At 34.8% G+C, this 13861-nt stretch overlaps 1 protein-coding gene across 1 annotated transcript; it reads right to left on the bottom strand.

The window, feature by feature from the left end:
• Positions 1-11595: 11595 nt before the first annotated feature.
• On the bottom strand, positions 11596-12632 carry LOC131050292 (uncharacterized). The gene has a single exon (XM_057984495.2). It carries the CDS (start codon positions 12456-12458, stop codon positions 11916-11918), a length of 543 nt encoding a protein of 180 aa, XP_057840478.2. The 5' UTR covers positions 12459-12632; the 3' UTR covers positions 11596-11915.
• Between the last annotated feature and the right edge of the window lie 1229 nt (positions 12633-13861).

Genomic DNA, 13861 nt, shown 5'->3' with positions numbered 1-13861 from the left:
TCATCAAACCAAGATCATGTCAAGAAGCAAAAGAAGATGAAACAAAGATAGCCAAAGCATATTGTGTGTTTGAATTAGGTAGTATGAAACTTCACAACAGGCGCAAAGTATAAAAAAATTTAATGCTCAAAAAAGTCTAGAACAACAATCTATCTTTATCTATACCTTTTTCCTGCCATGGCACCCTTTTGCGTGAACGCAAGATACTTCCTTGCTATCTTAAAATCCTCGTGAATGTTGAAGCTTTAGCTATTGTGCTTTCTAAGCTAGATATTGAATCGATATGGGTACCACACCCTCTCACTAGATTGTATAAGTAAGACTATCGACCTTCTAGTGTTTGCAGAACTAAAACAGTTCCTTATACAATTTAGAGTGTTGTCTGGCTTGACTTAAACAAGTTGTTCAATCTTTAAAAACAATACACCCCCTCCAAGTCCAAAGTCCCTGTAATGTCAAGGGCATCACCCACACACCTAGGGAGTACATACTGAACTGCTATATACTGCAACAAATTTAAACTTCCATGAGTATTTCTTTTCACAAAAAGTTTTAAAGGCGGGTAAATTTAACCATCACTTTAAAAGCAAAGTTAAATACTATATTCCACCTTAATTGTTCCAATTTAGAAAGGAAAGTTGGAGAATCCTACACAATATTTTTAAAAGGAAAGTTAGACGCGTACATGATATTTAAAATAGATGGGAAGAAAAAAAAGTTATCCTGCATTACATTTCTAATGGATGGGTAGTGAAAACAGCTTGGATGTTTTTTATTTAAGTGATCAATGCATCCACACCCACATCCAGCACCATCATTATGGGTGTTGCAAAACCTAGTGTGGCAAATTCATCAAGTATAGATTCTGGCCAAACCATCCAATACTGGCAGTGCAATGTGCTTAATGTTGAAATTATAGCTAAGTTCGAATTACATGTAATTATAGCTTGCTTCTGGGCAAGACCTATATAATGTAACTTGTGGATAGGGCAAGACCTATATAATGTAACTTGTGGATAGGTCAAGTCCTATATTGAATGTAACTTGTATTGAGGTAACTTGTAGCATGTAGGGTTGACCCTATATTGGGCGCCTAATCTAAAGCATTATATTGCTCCTTGTTGTAAGCCAACCTATGATGAATTGGGAGGCTAAGTCTCATATATATACAAAGTGTGAATCATTGTATCAATATACATTCAGCGATAAATCATCTTCCTTCACTTAGCGAACTATCACTTGCAGTGATCAGCGAGCCATAACTCAAGAGCAGCGAACTTCTTTTAGGATAGCGAATCACCCTTAAGGACAGCAAAGATACCTTTAAGGATAGTGAAGGCACTCTCAAGGACAGCGAAGTCATCCCTTAAACCTGCAACTTCATCTGCTAGGGCAGCGAATCATTTTGAAGCAGAAAATATCCACAGTGAATTTACTTCCTCATCTTTTGTGACAGTGCAAACTTACCCATTGGTCTGCTCATTCATATCTTGTCTAGCAGATTTCCTTATTTGCTCAGCAAAACAAGTATGTTGCATTGTGACCTAGTTCAATGTGCATTCTAAGTGCCTCATGTGTGAAGCAGATTCTAAGGACATCCACTGATTATTGCATAATAAGATTTGAAATTTATAGCTGGGTTTTTCACCTCCAAGAGGGAGGTTTTCCCAAGGTATTTATGTGTTTTGTGTTTGTTCTTCATTGCATTCTGATTTCTGTTGTTTATTGTTTAATATGATTGCTAAAATTAACATGGTATCAGAGCAGGTTCCTTCTATAAAGCCTAACAGCTTGAAGGTAGATCTTGTATTACTTCTTTTGCAGGACTAGGGCTAGCATGAATCAACAACGAATCTGGACAATATACCTGCTCATCAAATCGACGACATCGATGGGGCCATAACAAGAATATGAAAAGTTCAATCTTTGTATACAGTTGTTCTTACTCCTCTACCCTCATTTGCTTACCTCTGTTAAGAAAGGTTTGGAGACTTGTATCTGCCTGCCTTGTCGTTATTGGTATTAATTCTATTCTACAGCCCTAGTTTGGGATCTTAACTAGTGCACAGAGTTCTCTTGCTTGTTAACTATTTCATCAAAGAGTGCCTTCATATGTTGGTTTGTGTACTTGTTTTTTTCCAGCTTCAGATTTTGAGTATTTCTTTTATTCCATTAAGGGCGGTATAATTGTCATCCTAAGGTTTGTAACTGTCACACTAGTTCGAGCTTTGTTCTTGGTTTAAGAATTTGTTATAACCCTTAGTTCTGATTGTTGAAGTTGGTATTCGAATTGTCTTACTCTCTATTTTGAGTATGTTTATCTCTCATCCTTCCTGATGTGATTTGCTATGAATATGCAATGATCCAAATTGATGCATTGATCTGGATATATCATCCTTGACACTTAATATTATCAGCATTTGTTGCGGATATAAAACTAGGAGTATCTTGACGGATATATCAGCAAGCATAAATAGGAAGATCGAAAAATGAATGAAATTTATAGAAGATTTAGAAATATGAAACATTAGTTGAAAACATATAATGAATAGTGTCCTTTAATCATTGGTGTGATAGGCATGTAAAGGTAAGATGTCATAGTCATCCTATTCAGTAGCTATGCTTAATAATGGCCTTACTATCTTCATATTGTGATCTGATCATTTATGATACTTGTTACATAGTTATGATGCACCGTATTCTATCTAAGTCTTGAAATGTTCAATAGTCTTGCTGCTCTGGAATTATATACTCGTATGGTGTGTCTCTTGATTTGCATCAAATCTTTTAACATCATATGTGTAGATAGGAATTTGGAATTCATCAAAGCAATAGATATTAAACTAGCTCAATCACAAAAACTAGATTGCAATGATAAGAAATCCTAAAAACATTCAATAGAGATATGAAGAAGATAATCAAACCAAATCAAAGCAAACCAAATGCAGACCATTACAAACGCGAATATCTCCTCCATAATTCTCCATTGTCCTTCTTTCTCCTTCAAATTACTTTGTTTGTGGATCTCACCTGCAAAAGCATAGTATGAAAGCAAGATTGACAAGATGAAATGGCAGCGTAAGGATACTAGAAGCGTGATTGATCCTCTGAAAATGTGATTAGTTGATCCTTTAATTGAAGAAAATCATCCAATTTATAGACAAATTGGAGAGATGACAAGATTAGCATGAAGAGATTTGAAAGGAAATTTCAAATCAAGGATGACAAATATGACAAATATGACAAATTATGACAAGATTGACATGCAAGATTGATTGATTGACAAATTATGACAAAATTGACAAGATTGCTATGCAAAATTGATTGATTGACAAATTATGACAAAATTGACAAGATTGCTATGTCATTCCCATGAAATTGGGGAAGAGAGAAAATAGCCTCCATGATTGCAACAAATGGAAGCATAAACATAGGAGAAAATTAGGGGATGAATTTAGAGGAAATATTAGAAAAATTGAAGAAATTAGGAGAAATAGAAAATTAGGAATTAGGAGAAATTAGTAAATTAGGTGAATTAATTAATAATTTTTCATTCATTAATTAATTCACAAAAAGAGGGGGAATTAATTAGCCAATTAAATAAATATTTGATTGTGACAAGAAGACTTAGGATAAATAAATAAATTATTTAACCTAGAGGGAAAATGACAAACAAGATTAAATGAATAAATTATAAAACCCTAGAAGATGAATTAGAAATGCAAGGACGACAATTAGGTCTTAACAAAAGATAATTGATGTAGGATCGATTTGATCATGATTCTGACTAACAAAGGACCAGTGTTGATAAACGATTGAGATTGGTTGACAAATTGACCAAGATTGACAAAGAGATCAAATTGATAGGCACCAATTGACGAGGAACAATGACTAATTGATCCAAATTGACATGATTGAAAAGGGCAACGATCGATGACAAATCGATCGCAAAATGACAAGATTGACCAGGACAAGGATCGATGACGAATCGATTGCAAAATGACAAGATTGACAAGAGGACAAAACCCTAATTCTATCATCGATTAGGATTGACGATGTCCAAAATGAAATCGAATTTACGATGTCCAAAATATGACAAATGAGCACGCACATTGATGCGACGGGATAAGATCGACCAAAATCATGACTGAAGATTGTTATCGAGAAGACCAAATTCGAAAGCAAGAAAAATGAGGAATGCAGAAGAAGGACCTGATGCTCGCAAATGATAAAGACCAAGTGCGCAACATAGAAGAAATGTTAATGCGACGCAAAAACCCTAAAATAAAGCAATGCGCAAATGTTAAAGTATGACTCCGCAAGCGTTGACCATTTTTAGACGTCTACAATATGGACTGTATTTTATGTTCTATGAGTGTTTTATGTTTGGATAAGATTGTCATGTAGGGTTGTGACTATGCAACTCTTGGTTCTCATCAACTCTTCGTAAAGCTCTCATGATCTTTGTTATACTTTTATTATAACCTTTGTTGATATTAATTAGGGAAAGGGCGGATTCAAATTGCCGTAGGCAACATTAGAATCCGCCTGGCCCCTCTTCCCCCTAACGTGGCCCTATCCCCCACGCTATAACAAACAAACACTCAGAGCACTATCCAATAGGGCCGACCCTATTAACAAGGCAAATAAAGGAAATAATTAAAAGTTTAATTATTTAAAAAGGCCGACCTAGTTGAGGAGTTCGCTCCATATAAATAAGAGATCAAGATTCATTTGTAAATCAATCTGATCTGCTGCTTCATGCGAAACCTATATGCCTAAAGCGAACTCCAAGAGGTCATAAGAGATCTGCACTTAAAGCAATCTACATGGTGAAGGTGGTGTGAAATACATGATAGCTACAGCAACCTACATAGAAGAAGGTGCGAAATCATGAAAGCAACAGCAACATACCTTTGCCATTAGAAGGAGATGCGAAATCCATCACAAGGAATCAGTGAACTTCTTAAAAGTCTGCAATTTAGGTTAAGACAACCTCAGCATCCATCAAGTAAATGTTGAAGGCGGCCACCGTGATCTACGATACCTTCAATGACAGCAAAATCTGAACCTACAAAAGCACATGAGATAAGTTTTGTATTGTTTGCATAACTATAATCCATAATCAGATTTGAGGATCTTTTTTGGCTAGGTTTTTCCTCCTAGGAGGTTTTCCCAGGGTAATTGTGTTTTGTCTCTATTTCTTTATTTTCCTTGTTGTGTTAAATCTGAAACTATAAATCTCTAAATCTAAATGAATCTAATTAATGAGTAAATTTTGATTTTCTGAGTCTTAGTTAACCTGAAAATGTTAAAACTAACAACCTTGCTCTGCTCCTCTTGTAGAGGATTGTCTTTAGCTCTAATGCATTTTCTGTCATGGTTTTCACTATCCTCACATAATATTCATTGTGATATTATCTCTTCAATTTGAGCATATTGTCTATTACATTTTTTGAACTATTCTCTTGATGATGAAACTTAAGACGAATGAGGTATCTAACTTATTGAAGTTGTCTTTTGATCATACGATTGTGCTCAACTACAATGTGTATCCTTTTGAGTGGTTGATACTCATATCTCACTTTGCGCATTGGCTAGAAAGACAATTTGGCTTATATACCTTGCTCATGGATTTTGTAAAATGTTTTCTGAAATCATACCCTTGTCTTAGTTTTCTGATATGATCAAGCACAGCTAACTCTCTGTTATTCAACTACGGAAAACAATTTTACATTTAAAGAATGATGTGTAGCTTTACACTATGATTGAAGTTGATCATAGACTGACAATATCCTTTTGAGCAATCTTGGCATATGTTGTCAATGGTGAAAGTCTAGTCAATAAAGAGATAAGTTATTTTGCATGTTAATTCATTCTATTGGGATATTTAACCATGTTGATGCTTCTCTTCAAGAGATTCTTGAATTACCATGCCTTCAAGCTTAAGAGGGAGCTTGGTTTCTTCACTTGAAGGTATGTCATGATCATAATGATTGTGCTATGGGTCCATTTCGTAAAAGAGAAGTAAGGAAAAGATTGGCATTTCTCATCTTTGATTTATGGTAACTTATGTCGATTGCCTTCCTTGATTGATTCTTATATTATGCAATCTTCATGAGACTTGATTACCACAATTTTATATTAAGAATCAAGGAGTTCCATATGGAAGTTTTTGAAAAAATATGAAGCTAGATGTGTAGCTCATAGTTAGAAGGAAGCATTTGCTCTTACTGCTAGATATACTAATATTAGAACCATTATAGCTAATGCTACAGGCTGGAAGTTGGATATAAAGACTGTTTTCTTAATGTTGTCTATATTGAATAACTAGAAGGTTATGAGAATCAAGATAGAGAATCTCATGTGTGCAGATTAAAGGAAAAGTTTTTTACAGCCTCAAGCAAGCTTCTTGAGCTTGGTATGAGAAGATTAAGTATTTGATTAGTTTAGGATCTTGCAAGAATGATGTTGATTCTAACCTTTACTTTAAAAATATTTTTTGATGAAATGCTAATTTTGGATGATTTATTTCTAGCTGGCGAAAATAGTCTCATCCCTACATGAAGAAAGAATTAGTTTCAGAGTTTGAAATGAAGGACTTAGGTTTAATGCATTACTTTCCAAGGTTAAAAGTATGGCAAGATCTAATGAAATTATTCTAAGTCAAAGAAGTATACTGAATAGATTTGGAATGATGGATTGTGAACCTATGTCTACTCCTATGGAAACTAACTTGAAGAAATTGAGTTCATTTTTGCAGATCCATCAGAGTAAAGATAGTTGATTGGATCCTTGATGCATTTGTTATCAGCAAGTTTATAAACAAACCAAAGCATTTCATCTTGTTGCAACCAAGGATATCCTGAGATATTTGCAAGAAATAGTTGACTACGGGCTGAAGTATCCAATCAACACTGTCATTCCTTGGAAGACTACTTTGATTCTGACTGGGAAGAATGTATTACTGACAGGAAGGACACTTTAGGAATCTGTTTCAGATTGAGTTCAGTCGTGATCTCTTGTGCCAGCAAGTATCAGTCCTCAATTGCACTTAGTGCAGCTGAAGCTGAGTACATTGCATCAAGTGTGAAGCAATGTGGCTTCACAAAGCTTCTTGCTAGGTTGTTTGGGCAACCTTGGAAACCCACAGTCATTAATTGTGACAATCAGAATTGTATTAAAATCTTGTGTTTTATGACAGGTCAAAACATGTGAAATCTCATTATCACTACATTTGTGATATGATACTATTGCAGTTGTTCTCACCAAGCCTCTTGCTCAAGTGAAGTTTGTGTACTTCAAAAAGAGACTTAGAGTTGTGGAGAACACAGCTTTGGCTGAGAGGGAGTCTCAATCCTAGTGATGCATTAAGTTGCATCTTCCACCCTCTGTGGGCTATGCAAGGTAGAGTCACCCTCTGCAAGCAATGCAAGGTGGCATTGGATCCTTCTCTAGGAGAAGATTGAGGTGAAAGACCTCCTCCACCCTCTAGAGAAGTTTTGAGGTGTAAGACCTCTTCTCACCCTCTGCGAGCAATGCAAGGTGGATCCATCCTCTGCGGGCAATGCAAGATGGATATCATGAAAGAAGTTCATGATGTGTATTTATATATTTGTGTGTATTCATTTCTTGCAGGTGTGGATAATAAAGTTTTTTCCATCCGCTGTGGGCAATGCAAGATGGATATCATGGAAAGGTCCATGATGATTTGTTATTTGGCTAGAATTCTCCCTAGCTAAGAGGGAGTGTTGAAATTATAGCTAAGTTCGAATTACATGTAATTATAGCTTGCTTCTGGGCAAGACCTATATAATGTAACTTGTGGATAGGTCAAGTCCTATATTGAATGTAACTTGTATTGAGGTAACTTGTAGCATGTAGGGTTGACCCTATATTGGGCACCTAATCTAAAGCATTATATTGCTCCTTGTTGTAAACCGACCTATGATGAATTGTGAGGCTAAGTCTCATATATATACAAAGTGTGAATCATTGTATCAATATACATTCAGCGATAAATCATCTTCCTTCACTTAGCGAACTATCACTTCCAGTGATCAGCGAGCCATAACTCAAGAGCAGCGAACTTTCAGGATAGCGAATCACCCTAAAGGACAGCGAAGATACCTTTAAGGACAGCCAACGCACTCTCAAGGACAGCGAAGTCATCCCTGAAGCCTGCAACTTCATCTACTAGGGCAGCGAATCATTCTGATGCAGAAAATCTCCACAGTGAATTCACTTCCTCATCTTTTGTGACAGTGCAAACTTACCCATTGGTCTGCTCATTCATATCTTGTCTAGCAGATTTCCTTATTTGCTCAGCGAAACAAGTATGTTGCATCGTGCCCTAGTTCAATGTGCATTCTGAGTGCTTCATGTGTGAAGCAGATTCTAAGGACATCTACTGATTATTGCATAATAAGATCTGAGATTTATAGCTGGGTTTTTCACCTCCAAGAGGGAGGTTTTCCCAAGGTATCTGTGTGTTTTGTGTTTGTTCTTCATTGCATTCTGATTTCTGTTGTTTATTGTTTAATCTGATTGCTAAAATTAACACTTAAGCCATTGAAAGTTTAAAATTCCATATTTAAGTATAATTAACATAAACTGTTTAGAAAAAAACTGGTTTGGACACCATGTTCATTATGTATTACAAGAAAAAATAACAAGAGTTCTCCATCTGAGAACTGCAAAATTTATACATCTTTAATCCAAGACTTGGTGACACAAGTCAATGATCTATAGTTAACGTCTAAGTTGCCCAATCGGGTATGGGAATGGGAACAGGTACGTGGGTACAAAACAACAGTATGGCAGAAAAACTTTTGGGTATTGGGTATGTTTTTGGTACGTTCACACAAATTTTAAAAAATATACATGTATATATACATAAACACGTGTGTGTGTTGTGTGGATAAAAAATAGAATTAAGTTTAGAATGTCATATACCAATACATATGCTAAACAAAACCATTACAAATTTCAAATTGTGTGTGTGTAAAAAATAGAATTAAGTTTAGAATGTCATATACCAATTACATATGCTAAGCAAAACCATTACAAATTTCAAAATTTGAATCATAACATACTAGTTTAACTTCAGTTTTCATTATCAAAAAGATCAAACTAGAATCTCATGATAAATAAGTTCTGAGTTCACTAATCAGCACTGTAAGACTTTAGAATATCAAAAAGATCAAGCTAGAATCACTATACATTTCGGCATATAAAAACACGAACCCCAGACATACCCACAGGAGATTCATTTCAGAATCCAATTCCAGTTCGTTCCGTAGCCAGAATCACCCCAAAAATCCCACGATTCAGCAACTTAGGTTAACAATTGTAGATTAAGACAGAATCAGTTCCTATTTCCCAAGGGAGCAGATAAAGTTTCCATGGGGCATCAGTAGACCATTTATAGCTACAATAGACCAGTTATTCTCTGAGTTCCCAGGATGCAGGAAAGCAGGTAAAAAGTTTTGGAAATGGCAAATTTTTTTACAAATTTTGTGAACAGCAATATAATGGCCCATTACAAGCATCTGAAATTTTAAAAATAAATACAATGTGCTGCATTTTAGATGACACGTCCTCCCCCATTTTTACCACTTAATTATTACAATTTATAAAGGAAAGTTGGACTCATAATTGATATTTTTACTAGATGGGTAGTGAAAACTGAAAACATCCAAGCAGAATGCTTTTTTGTTTGAGTGAATCAATGCATCCAAATCCAGAACTCTCAATTAAGGAACTGCAAAACCTTGAGAATGACCAACTCATCAAGAATAGATTGTGGTTAACCATCCAATAAGTGGTTAATCATCCAATACTGGCAGTACAATTTCTTAACTCTTTAAGCCATTAAAAGTTCAAGACTACACATCAGTAGACCATTTATTCATAATATTCTTTCAAGTTGAACAAAAATTAATGTCACAATCTCTGCACCGAATTCATATGGATGGTCATCAGATTGTCTTTTAAGCCTCTTTTCCACTCTAAATGTCAAGTTTCCCAAGTAAATTAGAAGTACCATAACCCTTCACACTTATAAACTAAAATATGCTAAATCCCCTGCTTTAACAGCTTTTAAACCACAAATTTTGCCAGTTAATTGCATTAATATATACCAAACCATTCACACTTACAGATATAATTTCTTAACTATGTCCATTTCCATTTTATAAAATCTGATGTCGATGCGAACCATCCAAAAAATGTCTGATGAGTTACATAATGTTAGGTAGCCTAGATTGCATTTTATTTAGCTTCTATACCCAGCAAGTAGCTTCGTCCGACTTGTGTTGAAGAAAGGCATTCATATCCAAAATAAAGTAAAAGACGTCATTAAAAATATGAAATTATTCTGTGAAATGGAATCATGAAATTGATTTAAATTCTGAAACTGTTATTCACATTGCAAGATATGGTGTGAGGTGAATGGAAAGAGTTTGGGTTCTTCATACAAAGAACTGACCCAGGAAGCTTTGTCCCATCGAGTATTATAAAGACTTGTTTCTTAGAAGTGCAAAATTTTCTTCCAATTTTCTAACTCTCAAAATTGCCTGATTAACAACAGTAACACTACTGAATCACCTCCAAAGACCTTGGGGATATTAGACATCAAACACCATCTCATTTCACTACAAAGGATCCTCGATAACAAGATTTAAACACGATTTACAAATTACAGAATCAAGGGTGATTTGTCCTCTTGCCTTTAGTACTTTACTGGTTCTAGATAGCTGTGTTTTTTGGCCTGTTTTGAGCATCATATTATAACCTTCTTTGTTCCCTATTCTGCAGTATAAACAAAAAATCCTCTATCCTGGCAAAGGAGAAAAAACCTCCATCACTATTTTTTTCACTCATCAATAATTTTGCTGGCTTGTTATAGTCATCACGGCAAACAGGAAATATCCCTACCAAAACACCTCAAAGCCATATCAATATTATTCGGAAAAATATTATTTATTGCCCTAGAAAACTAAAGTTATTTTTCAGCGAGTCGTATTGTTAGTACTGAGTGTTTCAGAATCTTCCTACAGGAACCATCATCCTCGTAAAAAGATTGCTGTCTCTGTACCGGCGCATCATCGGGGTCAAAGTTTGGCGGTCTTTCTGCTGGGCTCATCATCAGGAAAAAGAAGGTGAAGAGTTTTTATTATCCCCGCTTAACCCATCTTAGCAAAAGGGGATTTTCCTAGTAAAAAATACAGCGCGATGAACGCCACGGTGTAAGAAAATAATAAAGTCCGTCCCCATTAAATATGTAATACACACTATCAAATATCAGATTTCCATGATTTACTGTTCTACTTTCAAATTGAATTTCCCCTACCCAATAATCGGCTTGAAAAAATCATCTTACCAAAAGCTAATAAAACTCTGAAAGGAAGAAATACGATAGCGTCTCATCTAATTCATATTTCCATAATGTTAAAGGAGGAGATTTTTTATTAAAAAATTCATATAGCAGAAGATTCTGATATCGACACTGTGTTCTATTCTGAAATTGAATTTCCCCTACCCAATAATCAGCTGAAAAAAATCGTATTACCACAAGCTAATAAAACTCTGAAAGAAAGGAATACGATACCGTCTCATCTATTTCATATTTTCCACAATGTTAAAAAAGCAGATTTTTGATTAAAAATAAATAACAAAGCAGAAGATCTCATATTGACACTTTCAGCAACATATCGTGGCTTATCATCAAGATAAATCACCTTAGCTGAGGAAGATGGCAAGGAGATCTGAATAAAAATATTACATTTTCTAAACCTTAAACATCCCTTTACCAAAACATAAAAACCTCATTACCTGTTCTCCTTGCAGAATTTAGGCAACTTCAACTCATATTTTTCCACGCCCAAAAAACCCTAAACCCCTAAAGAAAAGAACTATTTCCGCATAACTTCGTCCGGCACCACCATAAGCTGCTTCTTCTTCTTAGACTTGGACAACTTCTTCAATGTCTTAGGATTAGTAATCTTCTGCAACTTCATCCCCGACTTTAACACATTCTCTTTCTTCTTCTTCTCCCTCTCCTCCCTAAGTTTCCTCTTTTCAGCCTTATTAGACCTAATCTGTTCCTTGAGATCATTAATCGTCTCCTGGTGAGCCTTCTTGATTTGTTTAAGCTTCGCCCTCTCTTCAAACGTGGAGCGCTTGTGAGAAACCCTAATTGCAGATGCACGCGTCTGCTTTGGCTGCTTCCATTTGCGGCCGGAGACCTTACCTGCAATAACGCCGTCGTATGTGGGTTTTCCGTACACTGGTTTGTCTTGGCCTTCGACTGTTATAGCGGCACGCTTGGCCGAGGGTTGCTCTATTTCCATCGGAATTTCATTGCTATGCTGGTCTTCTTCCGATGATCGTTTTCGCTTGTTTCTTTCGCCGCCGAGACCTTCGTCTAGGCGCCTGAAATCCAACGTGCACGCCATTAAACCTGCAACCGAGTATCTCCAAGGCTAAACGTCAATAAAAACCCTAAAGCGCCAGGTTAAACTGTGAAAACCCTAATTCATTCCCGTGGACTTTGAAGTGCAGCTAAAGTAGTAAGCTTAAACAACTCTTTGGGTTTAAATTTTAACCAGCGCTTCCACCTAAATGAGGTGCAATGGTTAGGACAATATTAGTTTGGGTTATGTTGATATAAAAATATTTGTAAGTTATTATATGATAGAGGTATATTGTTTTTTATTATGTTTATAATTGTGATTATTTTATAATTGAGAATTGTATAAGTATAAATATATCACAATTTCTAAATAAATGAAATATTATTAAAATGGTAATAATTTATAATTTCATAGAAGATTAAGAAAATAGAAATATATTACAATTTCAAACAAAATTCTAATTAAAAGTAAAAGTATGTTAAAATAATTATTAAATGTTGAAATCAATTTTAAACAAAATTTCAATTAAAAGTAAAAGTATGTTAAAAATAATTATTTAAATGTCACAATCCATGATTAGTGATGTCTTCATAAAAAGATGTATAACAAATGGAAAAAAAATTAATATCAAATAATAAAATAAGAAGAACATCCTATCCTAAATTTTTAAACAAATACCTTGCTCCTCATTGTTTTTCTTAAGATGTGATTGTTCTTATTTTTATAAAAGGAATGCATGTCAAACACAATAGTTCCTCTAAGAACAATCAGAAGGACCAAAGTATTTTTTGGAAAAATGAGATACATCTCTATTTATCTATTTCTTTGAAACAAAAATATATAATTCAATTTAGGAATATACAAAGAGAGTTATGTATTACATGAAAATATGTGTAAATCAATATATAATGTTGACCTTGAAATATGGAGAAGAACTGAATATGAATGAGTGCAATTTATAATTTAAATCAGCAAGCTATGCAAAATGTTTTTGTAATACAAAATGTTTTTACAATGTATGAAGAAGATTAACTTAAGATATTGATTGCATTGAGTAGATTTGTTGTTGGTTGCACATAATGTCCTATTTACAAGGTTTTTTGTTTAATTGTCATTTACGGTTTCTTGGCAAAGGTTTCAAGCTTCATGATCTGTCTCTAGAATATAAGTCCTCAAAGCTTTTTTGAATGTCATCTCAACTTTGTCCACTATCAACCTTTTCATTGTTAATTTAGATACAAACCTCATCATGGCTCCAATGACAACTTAAGCTCTTCAAATTGGATAAGAAGTCTACTCTTCCAAGTGTTGTCTTTTACCTTTTTTGTTTTTTAGTTGACAGGAGTTTGGTTATTGTGCTAGTATGATGCATAGGGGAACAATCGAGATCTCTCAATTAGTAGAGCAGAGGAGTGAAATTCCTTGTGTGACCAGTTGAAATCTAG

The sequence above is a fragment of the Cryptomeria japonica genome, chromosome 1, assembly GCF_030272615.1.
Source record: "Cryptomeria japonica chromosome 1, Sugi_1.0, whole genome shotgun sequence".
Taxonomy (NCBI): domain Eukaryota; kingdom Viridiplantae; phylum Streptophyta; class Pinopsida; order Cupressales; family Cupressaceae; genus Cryptomeria; species Cryptomeria japonica.
This window is presented reverse-complemented; position numbering and strand designations above follow the sequence as displayed.

Excerpts from the sequence above, each read along its gene's own strand:
- LOC131050292 (XM_057984495.2), bottom strand. The coding sequence starts at position 12,458 with ATGGCGTGCACGTTGGATTTCAGGCGCCTAGACGAAGGTCTCGGCGGC.